Raw genomic sequence first — 21,652 nt, 5'->3', positions numbered from 1 at the left:
ATATTCCCTGAAAAAGAAAAGCAAACTGACATGAATTTTTGAAAAATCAAGCATCATCTTTTTTGAAAGCCTTTAACATGTATACCCAATGCCTGTCACATAGTAGCTCCCCAACAAAGTTTTACTAAATCATTTTATTCTGTTTCTGGATGTGCCCCGTGACCAGCCTGGAAAGAACTTGAAAGAGATGTAGAAGTGTCGTCAGAAGGAAGAAAGATGCTTCAGAAGGAATACTGACAGTTTTCTTCGTGAACTCACCAAGTAAACTCCTCTCCGGAAGTTGACATCCCCTGAAGTCACTGCCGTCCACCTCTGACAGCTAAACAGCAGGGTGCGGATGGCTGTGAAGGCACTTGTCCACTTTAAGAAGAGGCTCTGATGGACAGCTTCAACCAGCTCACTACTCTGTGGACTCCACCCTGAATCCTGCACTTCGGGTAACTGTGTCCCTACTTTTTCAATCTACAATCCCTCTTCTGCTCCCATTCCCACCAAGGAGTTGGGCTATCATGTTGGCCAGACCAAAGGATTCACCTCTTCTTGGTTTATGATCTTGGAGGAATGACTGTATATCCTAGCTCAGCATGGCTTTGCAGTCTCAACGTCCACTCACACGGAACTCTCTAGTTCTGGGCACTCTGCGTCCTAGCAGCTAGTGCTCTTGGTCTTGGCACCCAGTGGTCTCCCCTACACTTGCATCTCGGCCCTCCCCTTTAACAAAAGCAGAGAATGTTGGGATTGACCACCTCTGCTTCTGGTTTCGCAGCAGGAAGGAGCTTTTGAAATCTCTCCTGAGAGTCTGGTACCTACAGAAACTTGCCACATGTGATCTCAGAAGGTCACACCTGTCAAAGAAATTTGGTCATCTCTGGACCAGGAGTTTTAAGAAACTGAGTCTTGACATATATCCTATGTAACCTTAATCAAGTTGTTTTTTTTTTTTTTTTTTTACATCTCTAGGTCTTGCTTTCTAATCTGAGGCATGGAAAAACAGATTGGACTCAGATAAAATCACAGACATGGATGTGCTGAGGGAAATCAACACTAAAAGTACTAGGACTTTTGTAAGGTCATGTGATGGCTGTGGTCAGAGGTCTCGCTTTCAGCCTCGGGAAGCTGGGAGGACAAAAATGACAAAACAGATGTGAAAGTTCCCAGGATAGAGTTTCGAGTGCAGTGGCAGTGAAGGGAAGCAGTAGGGGGCGTGGGAAGGGAAACCTCTTATCAGCATGAGTGAGGGGGAAGTGGAGAGTTTCCCTGCTCAGGAGTGAGGGGGCGGCTCACAGTATGCACACGGGGTCCCCCGGAACTGTGGTTGACTCTCACTGTCACTTCTGACATGCCTGAACTGGGAAGAGCTGAGTCCTGGAACAGTATCCATCACCATAAAACCACTGGGCATGTGGGTTGAAGGAGGTGGAGCAGGAGGGTTACTAGTCCATCAGAACATTCTGAATAGGGGCTGCCCTGGTGGCTGAGTGGTAAAGAATCCACCTGCCAATGCAGGAGACACGGGTCTGATCCCTGATCCTGGAGGATCCCATGTGCCACAGAGCAACTGAGCCTGTGCACCTCAGCTACTGAGCCCATGCTCTAGAGCCGGGAGCTGCAACTCCTGAAGCCTGTGAGCCCTAGAGCCTGTGCTCTGCAACAAGAGAAACCACCGCAGTGAGAAGCCCACACATTGCAACTAGAGTAAAAAGCCCTCCCAGCAGTGAAGACCCAGCACAGCCAAAAATAAATAAATAAATAAAATTAGGGAACAAAACAAAAAACCCCAGAAGCACTCTGCATAAAGTGTCAAATGCCCAGTTCATTTGTACTTCATTTGGCTGCTTTGAATTCACATCCTGAGTTCATGTTACCCACCACACCCCCTCAAATTAAAACAGTTTGGGCTGCCTTTGGGCACTTATTAACCAAGTGTTTATTGAACATCTACTGTGTACACAGAGAAAAGCAGAACACAATTTCTGCCTCAAGGAGCTCCCTTTCTAGGGGAGGAGACAATCAAGCAGACAGACATATTGCAGTGATGCAATGGAGGTGCCCAAAGGGAGATATAGAATTCAGTTGCAGGAGAGGTCAGGAAAGGTTCTCTGGAGGAGAAGAGCAATTGTTTGGCTGTGCATACAAAAGGCGTTTGTTATCATTCTCTATTGATTATTGGGCTTCCCTTGTGGCTCAGCTGGTAAAGAATCCGCCTGCAATGTTGGAGACCTGGGTTCAATCCCTGGGTTGGGAAGATCCCCTGGAAAAGGGAAAGGCTACCCACTCCAGTATTCTGGCCTGGAGAATTCCATGGACTGTATAGTCGATTATCACTTAGAAAAGACCTCTGTGTACAAATCTTGGAGGCCGTTAATTTAGCTACACATGTTGACACAAGCCTTTGCATTCTCTGTGTGAAGCTTCACTGATGTGAACGCAGTATTATTGTTAAGACCTTAATGAATAAAAACATTTTTACCTGCATTAGCCAAAGATCAAACAAGGCTAGGAGGCAAAAGTCAACAGTCAGATTCACTGTGTGGCTAATCACCTATTCTTATCATTCTTCTTATACATCTGCACAGCTTAAAGACTAGCACTCCCCACTCATTTAGGCTGAGGTCTCCACTCAAGGGCTCTTCTGTAGTGCACAGTGGATTTAGCCTTGACTTGGAACGATTCATTTACATCCAAGGGATAGTCTTCTCCACGCTTTGGGCTTTCTGACATTTTGTTTCTACCTCTTACACGAGATGTACCATATTCTATCTTAAGAGATAGTTATTTCCGTCCCTGTCATCATCACCTCTTGACTAAGAACTCTTTGAGGGCTGGGATGGGGCTTCATTCGGCTCTATCTGCCCTGACAAAGAGCAGGTGGCTTGGGGTGAATGGAAATGCCACGGATAACAAAGTCTATGTAGGTTCCAGGTGCTATAAGACACATCTGCCTGGTCTTGGAGCAAAAAAGATGTGTGAAGATGAAACTCCATCAACCAGGAGAGACCTTGAGAGATACTTGCGATAGATATCAGGGATCATAGACTGTTAGAGCTGGGGGTGGGGGTCTTGGTGAGGATCAGAACATTTGAAGCAAGACTCACAGAAAGAAAGGGGTGAGGACAGAAAGGTTAAAGGAAAGAAGTACAGGCTGGGCGCCTGGGTAGGTGGTGGGGACAGGGAGCAGGGAGAGTGATGAAGCAGGGTGACATTGAACAGTATTTAGTGATCCTGAGATTCTCCAAGGTGCTCTGACTCCTCTCCCATATTGCTACAGTTCCCAGGAGGCCTGGCTCCCTCTTTGCACTCTTTATTGTTTTGCAAAGCAGAGGGAGTCAGGTGGCAATGTGGAAGAGGGGATGAGCAGGGGGTTAGAGGTGATTGAGCTAGAGGTGGGCAGTGGTCTTGACCCCATGACTCTAACTTTCCCAGTTCATGCACTACTGTATTTCTGGCCTTTGGAAACTTCACATAGTCACCTTCAGGCCCACAGCAGCTGCCGTACCAGGCAGGGCTTTATGTAAATACAAGGAATTGGACGACTGTGGAGCACCCACATGATTAGATTATACACTTTATCTGTAACATAGATGAATTCATTGCCAAGTATATCCAATTCCTTTTTTTATAATGTAGGAATATTCTTTTAAAAACTTTTTATGTGTTTAAAATTTATTTATTTATTTATTCGGCTGCACCAGGTCTTAGTTGCGGCTTGCAAACTCTTAGTTGCAGCATGTGGGATCTGGTTTCCTGATCAGGAATTGAACCCAGGCCCCCTGCATTGGGAGCGTGGTGTCTTAGCCAGTTGGACCACCAGGGAAGTCCCAATAACAGAGGAACTTTCTCTATCTGGGTGTCCTCCTAAATTCTTGGTTCCTCCTAAATTCTTTCTCCTTGTCTGTTATTGGCTTAAGGGAGCACAAGGAAAGCTTGATTTCTTTCACATTACATTCTTGTTCTAGGACAGATGACCCACGCTTCTTTCCTGCATTCAACCCTGAGTCTTTGGCATGGCTGCAAGGTGGCCAGCAGTTTCTGTCTCTCTGTGGTCACCTTCGAGATGTGTCCTGGAGGTGGCAAGGTGGAAAGATTTTAGGGTCAGATGAATCTCAGTCCAAATCATGGCGCTACCACTAAATAGCTGTGTGGCCTTGAGATTATCAGTGGTTTCTGTGCTGCTTTCTGATTCTCATTGCCTGGGGAATCATCACACCCCTGCTCAGGGTTATGGTGGGTGTTATATGGTTAAAGATATCTTGTGTGTATAGGGCAGCTTGCCCAGCACCTGGCACGTAGTAAATGTTCACTATGTGGAAGCTATACTTCTGTTGCAGCCTCGTTCTCATTCAATGCTGGACTCTTTCTTTATGCTAAAGTCACTCAGCCCAGCCGAAGGAGGCCCGCAATGGGACATGGAATCCTGGCTTTCTCTTCCTTCTTGGGGTCAGGGCTGTGGTCGCCCTGGAAGAACTGACATGAAGTCTGTAGCTTCTGGAGGTGCTAACCACTGAGAGCAGGATGGTTCTCATCTACAGGCCCCTGCTAGCAGGTGTGAAGGTTCCATCTTTCCTCTTGGGTTTGTAATTCTCCCCCCAAGTCTCAGTCACTGTCTCTGGTGTACCACTTCCCTCTAGGGTTCAACCCACTTCTCTTCTCCCCCACCTCCCTCCGCTTTCCTCCGTGATGACACCACTGAGGAAGAGAAAGCTGTGCAGAGCTCCTCGCTGTCAGCTAGCTTTAGTTTCCCTCTCAGCACCATGACATCATCTGTACCCTGGAAATTCCACTCGCCCTCCAATGCCCTCACCTCTGTCCCAGGCCTCAGAGTTCCTATAAAGAGGGGTTCCCAGCTCAGGATCAGCACAGGACACAGAAGGGTTCTGAAGCTTCTGGGTGCTGCAGTCCAAGCTCCGGGCGAATCTCTCCTCTGCCAAGACCATGAAGCTCTGTGTGACTGTCCTGTCCCTTCTCGTGCTCACTGCTGCCTTCTGTTCTCCGGCGCTCTCAGCACCAAGTAAGTCCACCCTTCTCGCAGCCCCCGAGTCAGGATGTAGAGAGAACTGACTTTTCTAGTTGATGCTGATCCAACAGTAGCATTCGGGGATGGGGCAAAAAGGAGCCAGGGAGATCTCTAAGTAGCCTGCTGTTAAATGCAGAGCCTAGTAAACAGTAATATTTAAGTTCCTGTTTTCATAAGAAAGAGCAACTCATAGGCTGGCTTAAGCAAGTCTCTGTCTCTCTGAGTGCCTTAGTTTCTCCATCTGTAAAATGAAAGGAAGTAAAGACATGTGATCTGAGACCCAATCCAGCCTCAACCTTGTAGAATTCTTTCATCTCTAGGATCCTCTGTTCAGAATAAGACTCCTACTCCAAGTGCGTGGGCTTGAATATAAGGGACTACGTTGGGGGATGTGATAGATGTACAGGAATGTCCCTTGACTATCTATGACTAGAAGCTAAAATGAAGAGCACCTTGTAGAACTTCGGTCTCACCTCGGTCTTTCTTTCCAGTGGGCTCAGACCCTCCCACGGCCTGCTGCTTCTCTTACACCCTGCGGCAGATTCCTCGCAACTTTGTGATTGACTACTACGAGACCAGCAGCCTCTGCTCCCAGCCAGCCGTGGTGTGAGTATCAAACCTGGGCTTTTCAGGGAGGCAAGGGCGAGGGCAGGATTAAAGAAGGGGATTTATTTGGGGTGGGGGGGCGATTAAACAGTAAAATAAAAAAGATGACAGGAGATGTGGGCTGTTTCCTTAAAGCACGCTTAGAAAACACGTGGAAAAGTCACTGATGGGGACAGCAGGAAATGAATGGGAAGGTTACATCGGCATTGATTGCAAAACTCATGGGTTCCTAATCTGGGCAACCCTAGAGGCCAGAGCTAAACCCCAGGGAGGAAGTTACAAGGAATCAGGTTCCAGCAGCCCCCCACTAGGCTGTGCAACATGAGCTAAGGATGGGGAATTCTCAACACAGGCAAGGCCCCAAGGGATTCTTACCTGTCCACTCTTGGTTCCACAGATTCCAGACCAAAAAGGGCAGGCAGGTCTGCGCCAACCCCAGTGAGCCCTGGGTCCAGGAGTACATGGATGACCTCGAACTGAACTGAGCTGCTCCGAGCCCCAGGGCAGGTGTTCCGCAGGAAAGGTCACCTGAACCCGATGCTTCCCAGCGAGATGCACCCTCTCCATGCTCACGACTCCCCTCAGCAGACCCTGTTCCTTCTCTTAATTTAAGTTTACAATTCTGTGCTGTGTTATTACTGTATTCGGTACTGTTCCCCGTTATTTATGTTTGTTTTACCAAAGGACACTTGTCCCCCATGGGGATGGCCCGCCATCACTGTTCCTCTGCTATTGTGAATACATGGGTAATGCAACGGATTTCAAGCGTTTTTGTAATAAAACTTTTTAAAAAATGTAGACCGTTTCTTTGTGCTTTGATTTGTAATAAAGGGAATTGCCTGGTATTATGAGTAGGGACAAACTGCAATTTCCAAACACAATAAGAATGAACAATGACTGAGGATGGAATATGGGGTAAAAATGTCTAAAGACACAAACCTCACTTAATACTTTTAGCAAGGAGGATTTTAATACCCTTATGAAGTAGGGACTATTACTCTCAATTTTACCGATGACGGCATAGAGGCTCAAAGGTGCGGTGACTTGTTGAGGCTTGCATGTCTGCTTGGGGAGCACGGTGAAAGGATGACTCAAAAAGATATCTGTGCTGCTGCAGGACGTCTTGCGGGAAAGTCATAAATAGGAAGACGAAGTCGTTCAGAGTCAGAAAAATGGGCCTCCACTCCTCACTAGGGTTAAGAAAGTTATTTTGTTGAAGCAGAAACTGCTAGACAGTACAGGACTCTGAGACCTCGGTTCCTTTTATCTTTTAATTTCAATTTTTTTTCTTCTCAAGTAAACATCTCACTTCTTTAACATAAAGCTAAACTCTTTGTACCAGTTTCTAGGCATTCAGAGGAAGGCCTCCCTGGTCTGGAGGGTTATAAAACATTCAGACCCAGGACAAGACAATCATTAACTGCTTATCCAGTTTATCAAGGAAAAAAACCTCCAGGTGGACCATTAACTCTTAAATATACTTCTGGTCCCTAAATAATGGTCTAGGGTCTTGGAAAAGGGTCGAGGGATAGCAATGTGTGGGAAGACTGGGACGCCAAAGAAAGCTGTAAAAATGACAAACTGGACATTCCAACTTTCAAACTGATTGGTCAGAAATTACATATGTCTGGCCCCAAGCCAACCAAAAATGAATAGATCAATTCTAATAAAGACATAAACGGCTGTTTTTCCCACTTTTGGGGGGCTCTTCACACCCTCCTCTCAGTGTCTATGCTGAGAGTTTTGTATTTCTATCCTCTAAAATAAACTTTGCCTGTGTGAGTGTTTGTGGATTTGTGAAGTTCAATTTTCAACTCCACGAATAAGAACTCAGTTTCCTGTTTCATTGTCTTATTGGACCTCAGTTTTCACACCTGTAAAATGGGAGTGATATTATTCACTTTGAAGGGCTGTTATGAAGTGATGTGCAAAGTGCTCATTAGGCAGCCTGGTACCTAGAAGATTCTCTTTCCCTCTCTGAATCTCAGATTTTTCACTTAAAAAGGGCCATGATGTCTCTCCTTCCAGGGTCATCAGGCAGATTAAATTAGTGGACCTAGAGCCAAAGCAAATGCCAACTGTTGTCACGAGGACAAAAGAATAAATGTCAGATTTGTTTCTGGAGTGTGGTGGGAATAATCCAAGGCCATTTCTCCTTGACAGTCCTTCAATCAAGCATTCCTATGACATGAGTCAGAGAGATCATGGGCTGAAATAGAATTATATGCACAATTAAGTCTTGATCCATAAGCTGGGAGGAAACTCTCAGACCATCTGGTCCAGCCCTATCATATTATGGAAACTGAGGAATAGGAAATGAGAAGTGACCTGTCAAGGCCACCCAGAAAGTGTCAGGGCCAAGTCCCAGGTTAGTTCCCTTTTCTGAGCTCTGTGATATGCCCCTGTGGTCCCCAAAAGGACAACTCATTGTATAAGTAGGGTAAAGAGGGGGCTACCTCAAAATTGCTTGTGTTCTTTCTTACTGAACTATAGTTGACTCGTAGCATTGTGTTTCAGGTGTACAGCAAAGTGATTCAGATTATACATATATATACATATAGGTATATATATAATTTGTTATATATATATAATTCTATTTTCCATCATCAGTTATTACAAGATAATGAATATAATTTCTTATCTTATATAGTAAATCCTTGTTGTTTAGACATTTGATATATAGTAGTGTATATCTGTTAATTCCATACTCCTAATTTATCCCTCCTCTCTCTCCCCTAACCTTTTGGTAACCATAAGTTTGTTTTCTATGTCTGGTGAGTCTGTTTCTGTTTTATAAATAAGTTCATTTGTATTATTATTTTTTTTAGATTCCACATATACGTGATCACATGGAGTATTTGTCTTTCTCCATCTGACTTCACTTAGTGTGATAATTTCTAGGTCTATCCACGTTGTTGCAAATGGCAATATTTCATTCTTTTTATGGCTGAGTAGTATTCTATTGTATATATGCACCGCATCTTCTTTTTCCATTCAACTGTTGATGGACATTTAGGTTGCGCCCACGTCTTGGCTATTGTAAATAGCCATGGTAGGCTGAATAATGTCCCCCAAGATGTTCTTATCCTCTTCTGCAGAACCTGTAAATAGTGTTGCTGTGAACCCTGGGATGCATGTATCTTTTCAAATTAAGCTTTTCATCTTTCCCAGACACACACCCAGGAGTGGGATTGCTAGGTCATACAGCAATTCTATCTTTAGCTTTTTGAGAAACCTCCGTACTGTACTCCATAGTGTCTGTACTGATTTACATCCCCACTAACAGTGTAAGAGGGTCTGCTTTTCTCCACATCCTCTCCAGCATTTATTTGTAGACTTCAGGATGATGGTCATTCTGACCAGTGTAAGGGGATACCTCATTGTGGTTTTGATTTGCATTTCTTGTTTGAGTGTTCTTAGTGTGATGGAAAAGCAGAACTGAGACTGTGTATCTCTCTGGGGCCAACAGACACGATTCTCTGCCTTGCCTGCCCTTAGTCACTCCCATCATCCCAGAGTTCCTGTAGAAACCTCCTTCGGATTCTGCAGGGACTGAGAGAAGGATGTTGGGGGCTGAATTGATCTGGTCTTGCCTTCTACTTTTGATCTTCCTACATCTGAGCTGTCTGATATGTAACCACGAGCTGCAAGTGACTATTTAAATGTCAATTAAATGTAATTTCAATTAAAAGAAAACTAAAGTTCTGGACTTTCCTATGGTAGAGTGGATGGGAGTATGCCTGCCAATGCAGAAGGCATGGTTTGAGCGCTGGTCCAGGAGGATTCCCCGTGCCACGGAGCAGCTAGGCCAGAGAGCCACAGCTATGGAAGGCTGCGTGCACAGAGCCCATGCTCTGCCACAGGAGAAGCCACTGCAATGAGAAGCCTGCACACCACAACTAGAGAGTAGCCCCCGCTCGTTGCAACTAGAGAAAGCCCGCGCTCGGCAATGACAACCCAGCACAACCAAAAATTCAAATAGTGAATAAAGTTCGGTGCCTCAGTTACAGTTGTCACATTTTTAAACATGAATTACTTAATTTCGTTTTCGGCTGTTCTGGGTCTTCCTTGCTGGTGTAGATGTTCTCTAGTTGTGGTGAGTAGGGGTTACTCTGCGGTGGTGGTATGCGGGCTTCTCATTGTGGCGGCTTCTCTTGCTGTGGGCCTTGGGTTCTAAGGAGTGCAGCCTCAGCAGTTGTGGCTCATGAGCCCAGCTGCTGCACAGCATGTGAAATCCTCTTGGACTAGGAGTCGAACCCGTGTCCCCTGCACTGACAGGTGAATTCTTAACCACTGGACCACCAGGGAAGTCTGCACTAGTCACCTCTCAAGGGCTCGCCAACACTTGAGCTGTGTGCCTTATGGCTGCCATGTCGCATGGTACAGATATAGAGCGTTCCCTTCATCATAGAAATTTCCACTGGACAGATATTCTCAGGGCCTAAAGGGAATGAAAAGAGAAGTTGGGGTGGCCTGGAAGGAAAGGACGTGGTCTTTGGCAAAAGATACCCAACACTAGTCTGAGGGAAGGGGTCGGGAGAGAGAATCCATGATCCCCAAGCCCAAGACAAGGTCTAGATCACCATGGTAGGCTGAATGATGGTCCCCAAGATGTTCACTTCCTAATCCCAGAACCTGTGAATACTGCCTCACATGGCAAAAAGGACTTTGTAGATGTGAACAAGTTAAAAATCTTGAAATGAGGAGGTTATCCTGGGTCATTTGTCTGGACTTTAAATCTAGTCTTATGTGTCCTTATAGAAGGGACAGAAGATCTGACTACAGAAGAGAAGGAATATGAAAACAAAAGCAAGAAACCATGCCGCTGACTTTGAAGAAGGAGGGAGAGACCATGAGCCAAAGACTACAAAAAGAATACAATTCTAGAAGGGGGAAAAGGGAGGAAAAAGGTTTTTCTCCTAAAACTCCCCAAAGGAGCACAGCCCCCTTGGTTTCAGCTCAGTGAATCAGATTGTGGACTTCTGACTTCCAGAAGCTTAAGAGAATAACTGTGTGTTGTTTTAGAACACTGAGTGTATATGGTTTGTTACAGCAGCAGTAGGAAGCTAATACAATCACCAATATCCGAGTCATTCACAATGACCCCCCCACCCCCGCCCCAGCTCAGTGTGGAAGGAAATGGAACATTTATATAACATTTATATAATTTAATTAATTTATATAATTAAACATTCTTTATAGAATTATAAAGAAGCAATGGTTTTCCCAGTAGTCATGTACGGATGTGAGAATTGGACCATAAAGAAGACAGAACGCCAAAGAATTGATGCTTTTGAACTGTGGTGCTGGAGAAGACTCTTGAGAGTCCCTTGGACTGCAAGGAGATCAAATCAGTCTATCCTAAAGGAGATCAACCCTGAATATTCAATGGAATGACTGATGCTGAAGTTGAAGCTCCAATACTTTGGTCACCTGATGTGAAGAGCCATCTCACTGGAAAAGACCCTGATACGGGGAACGATTGAGGGCAAGAGGAGAAGGGGGCAGCAGAGGATGAGATGGTAAGATGGCATCATTGACTCAATGGACATGAGTCTGAGCAAACTCTGGGAGATAGTGAGGACAGGGAAGCCTGGTGTGCTGCAGCCCATGGGGTCGCAAAGAGTCAGACACAACAGAGCGACTGAACAACAAGCTTCAAGTTTGTTTGAAGTTTGAAGACTGAAAGTGAGTCAGACTTCCCCACAGGAGAAACCCAGGGTAAAGTGGACACATTCCAGGGTGAAGAGCTATAATGAGGTGAGGCATCTAAAAAAAAAAGTGCTGCTTCAGCAGCTGAGTATGAGTGCCAAAGCTTCACCAATGACTCCACACCCATCACATTAAGAGAAGTTTTTATTCTTCTTCAGACTCCGGGGGGGCCTCTGGGTGTCTTGCATTCCTAACTGGGAGGAATCCACCCTCTCTGTCTACTGAAGCCCAGAGCAGAGCCATGGCTCATCACGGTTTCATTATTAGACAGAAGGCAGGGTTAGGGCCAGGATACGGATTTCCTCCCTCCCTTTGGAGCCCTTTCCCCACACCTCCCTGGCCCTGAGCAAGGTGGAAGGGAGGAGACTCCACTCCACTGACGCCGGATCAGCAGGGAAGATGGCAGAAAGCCTGAACACCCTCGTGAAGAAATGCTTTACCAGGGAATTATAGATGAGAGCACGGACTCCTTGTGCTGGGGCAACGTGGGACTTCACCTGTTGTGCAATATCAGACTTGGATTTTCCCCCCTCTTTTTGTACAACTTCCTTTTCTCATCCAGAGGCCAGGGAGCTTGTATCAGCTTTCAAGACTGTCTGGTGGAGGTTTCTCTGGGTTTCTGGGTAGGGGCCAGAACAGATGAGGCAGGATGGGGGTGGGGAGCCACTGCCTGCCTCGCCTGTGCCTTCTGCTTTCCTGCAGTGACTGCCCCCTCTCACCCCTGTCTCCCTCTCTAGACGGCAGGAAGGCTGTTATCTCCTGTTCTTATTTAGGCAAATTTTGTGTCCCCTCACTACCTCACCCCAGTCCCCAGAATCTCCTATAATCTTCTATGTTCTCATGACACAGGCATTTTCCTCCTAGGAGGCCAGGAGCTGAGCTCGCAGGAGCCAAGGATGTGACTTGAACTGCGGAGGGTGAAAGAAACCACAGCTCTTCCCAGTGACAGGGCCAGCAGCCACAGGGCTGTCCTGAATTTGCACAGTTATCTTTTGCATATTCACCCTTCACAGACCCAGGAGTCTGGGTCCGGTCCGGGACTCTGCCCCATTTGACACTAAAAAGCCTCTTGATGAAAGTGAAAGAGGAGAGTAGAAAAGTTGGCTTAAAGCTCAACATTCAGAAAATGAAGATCATGGCATCTGGTCCCATCACCCCATGGGAAATAGATGGGGAAACAGTGGAAATGGTGTCAGTCTTTATTTTTCTGGGCTCCAAAATCACTGCAGATGGTGACTGCAGCCATGAAAATAAAAGATGCTTACTCCTTGGAAGAAAAGTTATGACCAACCTAGATAGTATATTCAAAAGCAGAGACATAACTTTGCCAACTAAGGTCCATCTAGTCAAGGCTATGGTTTTTCCAGTGGTCATGCATGGATGTGAGAGTTGGACTGTGAAGAAGGCTGAGCGCCAAAGAATTGATGCTTTTGAACTGTGGTGTTGGAGAAGACTCTTGAGAGTCCCTTGGACTGCAAGGAGATCCAACCAGTCCATTCTGAAGGAGATCAGCCCTGGGATTTCTTTGGAAGGAATGATGCTAAAGCTGAAACTCCAATACTTAGGCCACCTCATGCGAAGAGTTGACTCATTGGAAAAGACCCTGATGCTGGGAGGGATTGCGGGCAGGAGGAGAAGGGGATGACAGAGGATGAGATGGCTTGATGGCATCACTGACTCGATGGACGTGAGTCTGAGCGAACTCCGGGAGTTGGTGATGGACAGGGAGGCCTGGCGTGCTGCGATTCGTGGGGTCGCAAAGAGTCAGACATGACTGAGCGACTGAACTGCACTGAACTGAAGCTCCTCTGAGCCCAGCAGGCTTCTTGGAAATGCTGGCAGCCTTCCTGGGTTGTTCCTTCGCCCTGCCAGGTCTGTCTATAGTCCACCCTCTTTCCACGCAGGGATGAGACCTATTAAGGCTATTCTCAGATGTCTCATTTTTCAGCTCACATCTTTCCTTTATCCTCTCACTAGTGTACATCTTATTTTTCTCTCCCAATATGTGGGAGGAAAGCTAGCTCTGAAATCATGAATTTTAAAAACACATCTATCATTTATGCTATCAACCCTATGTCTGGTTTCTTTCAGGGCTTGGCGTTATTCCCATTCTCCTACCTCCATCCAAATCCTATTCTCCCACCAGAGCCCAGATCTTGAAATAGGAAACCTGTGCTTTCAGAACTAGTGAGTCCAGTCTGAAGGAAAATCCCCTGAGGAATTCAGCTGACTTGCTTCTCTGAGCTGTGTCCACCCTCCCCCCAAGGCCAGGGAGTCTAGCTTATAATTGACTGCTTGCAACACAGGGAAATGGGTATGAGAATAAGGAAGTAGGGAGGGAGGGAAGGCACCTTGCAAATTCCTCCAAATATGATCTGCTCCACACTTAAAGTTATGCAGAAAGGCAGCAGGCCCACAGGTGTTGAGAAAATGTCTTTGGTCAGATCTGTGCCATCTGACTTTAAATTTCATCATCTCTGACTTAACAAGGTCTCACGCTCTGTTACACAATGCCTTGGTGTTCATTCTCGGCTCTTCATGAAACAGGATAAAGATGACAAAGATATAACATGAAGAAGATCTGGGGCTGGGGGGCTGAGTGTGCAGTTGGGTGTTTAAAGGATTTGGCAGCATTGGGAAATGACTCTCTGGAATATGTAATTGCAGGAAAAAATAGAATTCCAGGAAATTCAGGAAGACTGAACAGAGAAGCTGCTGCAGTCTCAAGGTCTCTCATGTCATCCTGAAAAAAAAAGAAAAATGAAATATGACTTTGATAGCTGCAAGTACAACAGGTGGATTTGTTGCTGGAAGGGCAGACTGATTTCAGGGCCTGACATTGGGCTCTTGTCTAACACTCAGAAATGCACTATCTAAGGAGACACCTACTGACAAAGTGAGAGATTTTGAGGGGCAGAGAGCAGCAGGGTAAGGGACCCAGGAGAATTTCTCTGCCACATGGCTCGAAGTCTCAAGGTTTTATGGTAATTGCATTAGTTTCTGCGTTGTCGCGGGCCAATCACTCTGACTCAAGGTCTGTAGTGGCATGCATGTCATTCAGCCAAGATGGATTCCAGTGAGAAGGATTCTGGGAAGTTGGCAGGACATTTAGACTGACATCTCCTCCCTTCCTTTACTGTTCTTAAATGTTTCTGTTTGGTGGTAACTTGTTAGTTCCACATTCCTCATCAAGATCTCCTGTTTAAGATAACTCACACAGCATGGTTACAAGTATATGACTGACTGAGTCCCCTTGCTGTTCACCTGAAACTATCACAGCGTTGTTAATCGGCTATAGCCCAGTACAAAATAAAAAGTTCAAAAAAATAAAAATAAAATCACTTATGTAAGTGGTTACTGTGGTGCCTGGCCAGGGCAGTGGTTTCAGTCAGTGGTTCCCCAAACATGTTTTACAGACTGAGAGTAAGTGAACCAAAACTTGGGTGGCTCCTTTGCATGTAGTAAAGCCAATCTACAGACACCAGGTTAGGGGAAGGAAAGTGCAGTGTTCAATGTGAGGCACCATACAAGGACGGGACAACAAGTGCTCAAAAAGTCTGAACTCCCTGATGGATGTCAGCAAAGCCTTTTAAAAGGAGGGGAGTCCCAGGAGTGGGGTTGTGATCAGCTCGTGCACAATTCATTGGTTAATGTGAGGGTGTTACAGAGGTTAATATTATCAACCCTGAGGCTCCCATAGGCCTGGGGACTATGTGCTCATGGTCATTAAGTAGCTAATTTATTCCCATTGGTAGTGATTTTAGCATGTGTACAGCAACTCAGCAAATGTGCGTCAGATACTATATCTGTGTACTTTGAAGAGGAGATGGGGCTTCCCAGGTGGCGCAGCAGTAAAGAATCTGCCTGCCAATGAAGGAGACACAGGTCTGATCCCTGAGTTGGGGAGATCCCCAGGAGAAGGAAATGGCAACCTTACTCCAGTATTCTTGCCTGGGAAATCCCATGGACAGAGGAGCCTGGTGGGCTACAGTCCATGGGGTCGCAAAGAGTCGGACATGACTAAGCACTCACTCACTTGGAGACGAGCTAAAGCAGAGGATATGGGGGAAGGGTTTGTCTTGGGAAGCCCCCATGGGGTCCTGGCTCAGGCACAGGAGGACACCTAGGAATTCCCAAGGTTTCCACTCAGTCTTCTCCTTTAATTGTTCATTTGTGTCTTACGAAGGCTGCAGACACCTGGTCTTTTCAAATGACAATATGTCATGAGAACTTAGCAAATCCCCAAATTTGTGACTGTCACTTGAGTACTAGAAATCCACTTTTTACAGGAACATCATTTTGTTTTGTTTTTCACAAAGAAATCAAGATTTTAATCGGGTAGGTAAAGTGCTCCTCATTTTCAGGCTCATGAACAGCATCTGGAGTTTTCTGGACCCCACCCTCGGAGATTCCACAGCAGTGAGTCTGGGGAGGATTTGAAGTGTTCACAAGGCATCATTTCTTCAAGTCTCATTTCTTCACCTGGGACATGGAGATATCAGTGGAAGCAACCCCACAGGCGTGTGAGCCTTCATGGCGATTATGGGTATAAAGTATAAGCTCAGGACCTGCCAGACAGTCATGTGCTTAATAAAGGTCAAGTATTGTTATAATTCTCAGAGAAAGTCCCTCCTTCACAACATTGCAACATCTGTTATTACAATGAGTAGTCAACAAGTCATTATAGACCATGATTATCCTTTGCTTCATACTGGGAACTTGACGTGCTAGAGTGGCAGGCAAATTATGTTGTGTTATATAATTTCTGCCAATTAAGTTCTTTTACCGTAGTGAGGATTCTTGGCCTCATATTCCCAATTTGGATATATCCCAAGAGGAGTATAGGACTACACAGCTTGAGATAGTCCATTAAAAATTTAAGGGAGGAGGGGTAAATTAGGACTTTGATAATTACTACTATATAGAAAATAGATAAATAACAAAGACCTACTGTATAGCACAGGGAACTATATTCCATATCTTGTAATAACCTATCATGGAAAAGCATTTGAAAAGAACAGATATGTATGTATATGTATAACGGCTTGCCTGATGGCTTAGCAGGCACGGGTTCAATCCCTGGGTCAGAAAGACCCCTGGAGGAAGAAATGGCAACCCACTCCTGTAGTCTTTCTTGGGAAATCCCAAGGACAGAGAAGCACGGCAGGCTACAATCCATGGGGTCACAAAGAGTTGGACAGTACCTGGGGACTAAAACAACAGCAATGTATAACTAAATCACTTTGCTGTGATTCAGCAAAGTAATGCAACATTATAAATCACCTGTACTTAAGCCTTCCCTGATGGCTCAGTTGGTCAAGAATCCACCTGCAATGCAGGAGACCCCAGTTCGATTCCTGGGTTGGGAAGATCCTCTGGAGAAGGGATAGGCTACCCACTCAGTATTCTTGGGCTTTCCCCCTGGCTCAGCTGGTAAAGAATCCACCTGCAATGCAGGAGACCTGGGTTCGATTCCTGGGTTGGGAAGATCCCCTGGAGAAGGGAAAGGTTACCCACTCCCGTATTCTGATCTGGAGAATTCCATGGACTGTATAGTTCATGGGGTCGCAAAGAGTCAGACACGACTGAACGACTTTCAGCTTCACATACTTAAGAAAAGCATAAACAGGACTTCCCTGGTGGCTCAGTGGTAAAGAATCCATGAGACGTGGGTTCAAAACCTGATCTGGGAGGATCCCACGTGCCACAGAGCAGCTATCCATGGGCCACAACTATGGAGCCTGAGCTTAGAGCCCATGGGCTGCAGCTCCTGAAGTCCATCGCCTGGAGCCCAAGCTCTGCGACAAGAGAGTAGCCCCCACTTGCTGCAACTAGAGAAAAGCCTGAGTAGAAACGCAGACCTGGAAGAACCAAAAATAAATAGTAAGTTGCAAGTAGGTAAATGAAATCTGAAAAACTTCAACTCGGAGAAGAAAGACGACGAATGTCCTGGGTCAGTGTGTGAGAAATCCACGTCTCCTTCGCTGTAGGAGAAAGTGTAAATGGTACGGTCTTTTTTTTTTTTCCCCTTTCAGTTATATTAAGATATAATTGACATACAGCACTGTATACATTTAAAGTGTAAAACAATGATTTAACTTACATCCGTTGTGAGACAATTATCACCAGAAGGCTAGTGGACATCCATCATCTCCAGAGATACAATAGTAAAGGAGTAGAAAGAAATATTTTCCCTTCTGATAAGAACTCTTAAGATCCACTCTCTTATCCTTTGTGTGTAAAGTGTAGCTCTGTTAATTATTTTTATCATGTTGTTTGGTCACTAAGTCATGCTCCACTCTTTGTGACTCCATGGACTGCAATACCCCAGGCCTCCCTGTCCCTCACCATCTCCTGGAATTCACCCACATTCACGCCCATTGAATTGGTGATGCCAACAAACCATCTCATCCTCTGCTGCCCTCTTCTCCTTTTGCCTTCAATCTTGCCCAGCATCACGTTGTATATTATTATATATCTCTAATAGTTACTTAAAACTGAAAATTTGTACCTTTTGACTACCCTTATCTAATACTCCCAACGCCTTGCCTCTGGTAGCTACAAATCTGAATACTTTTTCAATGAATTTGTTTGTTTTTGAAGTATAATTGGCCTACAATACTATGTTAGTTCCTGAGACAAGACAGTGATTCAATATTTCTATATGCTTCAAAATGACATCAGGAAAAGTCTAGTTGTCACCTGTCACCATACAAAAAAAATTACATAATTATTGACTATATTCTCCACTCTGTATATTTCATATCTGCAAAGAAACTTAGGTGCCCATCAATAGTGGAATAAAGTGTGAGATACACATATATGTGCATTACTGAACCATAAATTGTGTGGTCTTTTTGGAGGACAATTTGGCAAATATCTTGTATCTTTTCAGTAGATGGCTCCTTTGCATCCTTTGTATTTTCATGTTTAGGCATCTATTCTGGAGAAATACTGATATATAATTGTGTATATAATTATACATATATGTGTGTGATATATAATTGTATATATATATATATATATATATATATATGCATTGCAAAGTGTATGATACATATCCACAAGAAATTGTTTGATGACAAAAAACCCCAAACCTGCTAAATGTCTTAGCAATTAAAGTTTGGCCAAATAAATTATAAACTATTCATAAAATGGAATTTTAGATAGTAGCTATTATTATTTTTTTTAAAGAGAAGATACTCACCTGGAAAGCTCTTCAAGATATCACATTAACTGCATAAAGCAAAATAATACATATAACTTAATTTCTACAAAAAAAGTATGTGTTTATATACACACATTAATATATGCAAAAGCATAGGAAAAGAGCTTTGAAGAATACAAAGCAAACTGGTAATATTGATTACTTCCTGAAAGGTTACTCGGGATATATCTGTATTGTTGGCATTATTTACCACAATCATGTGTTTGTTGTGTGAAAATGAACTTTGACAGATTATGTTAACTCAGGGATAGTCATTGTATCTCGGTCACTTTTGGGGAGATATTCTCGGCAAGTCCTCTCCTTGCCAACAGTGCTGCTCCAGAGAATACTCCTGCAAGCTCTTTGGAGCTGTCCAGCCCGGGCCCCACGATCAAGGCCACAATACATAGCAGCCTGGGGTCCAGCCAGCCGTCATGGGTTTGGATCTGGGCTTGCCCTTTGCTATGATCTGTGCTGCGTGGCACCATTGACCTCCAACCTGGACTTAGCTTTCTCTCTAGGGACCCTGGTCCCTCCTTCAGACTAAGGAGTCATTCCTGGGTGCTTGTGCCCTTTGAGCCTACAGAGATTCTGAGATGCTAATGTGAGCTCACTGCCTGAGATGGACAGGCTGAGCCCCCTCTTGGCTGACTTAGTCTTTCTCTGCCCAGGCCTCCCCACAGGAGGTCTTAAGGTGCTTGTCTGACCTCTGACCACCAAGGACAAAGCAGACTTTCTCTTCACTCTCACTGTCATTGTGGGTGTATCTGCACACACCTTTCTCAGAGATTTTGTAATTGAGATGGGAAAGTGGGCTAGGCTCCTTGCACAAGCCCCTGAGGACCCTTTCGTGTCTTTCTGCTGTAGTTCTGTTCATGTAGGGCAACCACACAACCTTCTCTCCAGAAACTTCTTGGTATGGAGCAGGGTAGCCTCAGAGACCACCAGACACCAAGATCGACCGTGCCTCTCAGCTCTCAAGGGCCCTGCCCAGCTCGTGGTCTTGAATATCCATCCCCTTAGATGAGTGACTTTTTCACTCTCACTGTGGTTCCACCCTCAGCCATGGGGGCAGCTCCAAGGCACACATTCACCTTCCTTGTGTAACTGGAGCTGCAAGAGATCCCAGAAGGGCCCTGACAAACAGCACCTAGCTTAAGCTCTTACTCTGATAATATAATTTACGCGGAGAAAATTCTTTTATTTGGCTATGGTTCCTAGAGACACTGGGGAAATCAGGGCTAAGAAGTAATGGAGTAATAACTGAAGAGCTAAAACGTGTTCCTGAGCTTTCCAGTTTACTATTTGCCTCTCTTAGAACCCATTACCCAGTCTGAGAAACCAGTTGTGAAATAGAACAAGGGAATTAGAACAAGGACACTCCCTTGAGAGCTTACATTTTAATACTCCTCCTGCTCTGCTGCCTCCCACCCCACCCTCCTTTCTGGTGACACCAAGAGTATAAATTATAGCTGCGCTCTGCCCCTGCACCACACCAGAGGCCAACATGAAGACAGGCACCGTCTTTGTTCTGCTGGCTTTCATCATCATGGGGCTGGAGGTGACCTGGGCTCAGAAGTCTCCTGCCAAAGGTGAGGGTGCTGAGGGGACCCTAGCCAACAGCAGAGAAGGCTCAGAGCCCAGTGCTAAATGTGGGAATGGTTTGGCCTGGAAGCAACTGCATCCCCTCACGCATTTCCTTTGATCTAAATGAGAGTTCACCCTGCGTTTCCCATGGTTGGGTCTGATTGGAAGTCATGGGCCAAGTGTGGCATTCTCTCTATTAGGACCCTTGCCCAGATGTGGGACTCCACACAGGGCTATGGGACAAACTCATACGGACTCACACAATTGAGCGGGGAGCTGGAGACCTCTGTGAGCAGAGACTTCTCTAAGATCTGCTTATGAGGCAGGAAAAAGAGGGTTATGACTGGGAAGGTATCTTGTCCTCTGAGACCATGCAGACTTTGGAGCAGGGAGAACTTTCTGCTGAGGCCAGACCGTGGGCTGAAGAGTAAGAGTGGAGAAGTCAAGGCTGAGGGAGGAGTCTTGCCAGCGATGAGGGCTTCAGGGCTCCAGCAGCCGTTCTCAAGCCTGTCTTGGTGACTATTCCAGACTGCACAAAACCACCCTGTGTTTCAGGATGACAGAGACCTGGATTCTGCCCAGAGGTGCCCAAAGGTACTCTGGGAGCTTGTGCTGAAATGTGCTCAGGAGATGAGTCCTGTCCCAGGGGAATGAAATGCTGCAACAATGGGTGTGGTCACGTCTGCAAAACTGCTGTCTTCAGAGTGAGTACAAATCAACCATGCACTGGCCAAGGACTCCCCAGGGCACTTTGCTGGTGCAGAGGGCTGCTCACATGTTTGCTGCATGTGAGAGTCTGGAAGATTCTGGGAGAAAGGGGCTAGAAATATGGCAAAAGGACAGCTGGTTGCACTATCTGAGGTCTTCTCTTAGAAGAGGAGCCCTATCCCAAGACAGCCCTGATGGGTTCAGTTGAGAAAAGTATCCGTGAGCCTAGATGCACAGGTCACTCTTTACCAGGAGTTTCTCACTTTCCTTCTCCTCCCTCACCAAAGCGGCTTAACGCGTCCTGGAAAATAGGTCATCCTGGGAGGAGGAAGACGAAAGGGAAAAGGAAGCCCAGGTATCTCCTGTGTCGGATACACATTGTGCTGGAATTGAAGTAAAAAGACAGGAACAACATGGGTCAGGAGAGAGATCTCGATAAATAATTGCAACCTAGTGTGAGGAGTGCCCCAAAGAGAGTTCGCCTGAGATCTGCGGGATCAAAGAGAGGAGTTATTGGCTTTGCTTGGGAGGAGAGAGATTGGGAAAGTTGTCAGAGAGCAGAGAACCTCAAGGGAGAGCATAAAGGATGCATGAAGTCAGCAGGAGGAAGGCGGGGCAGCTGAGAGAGTGGGAGGAGTGTCGACCTGCCCCAGGGGAGAAGAGAAAGCCACGGTGGTAGGAAGGGATTGTAATATCTCAGAGGGTGGGGGAGGGAAATCCATACCAGAGCCCTGAGAGGAGTGAGCTTCCTGCTGAAGAGTTTGGTAAACTGCTGGATGCTTCTAATGAATGTCATGATCAAATTTGTATTTTAGAAG

General features: G+C 45.6%; 1 protein-coding gene across 1 annotated transcript; it reads left to right on the top strand.

Moving 5' to 3' along the window:
• The first annotated feature begins 4,883 nt into the window (after positions 1–4,883).
• On the top strand, positions 4,884–6,105 carry LOC138083736 (C-C motif chemokine 4). Its single transcript, XM_068977571.1, has 3 exons — positions 4,884–5,008; positions 5,506–5,620; positions 6,018–6,105. The coding sequence occupies exons 1-3, from the start codon at positions 4,933–4,935 to the stop codon at positions 6,103–6,105; spliced, it is 279 nt and encodes a 92-aa protein (XP_068833672.1). The 5' UTR covers positions 4,884–4,932.
• Positions 6,106–21,652: the final 15,547 nt, after the last annotated feature.

This window comes from Capricornis sumatraensis, chromosome 8, assembly GCF_032405125.1.
Source record: "Capricornis sumatraensis isolate serow.1 chromosome 8, serow.2, whole genome shotgun sequence".
Classification (NCBI taxonomy): domain Eukaryota; kingdom Metazoa; phylum Chordata; class Mammalia; order Artiodactyla; family Bovidae; genus Capricornis; species Capricornis sumatraensis.
Note: the sequence above shows the minus strand (reverse complement) of the source record. Positions and strands in the feature narration are given on the sequence as shown.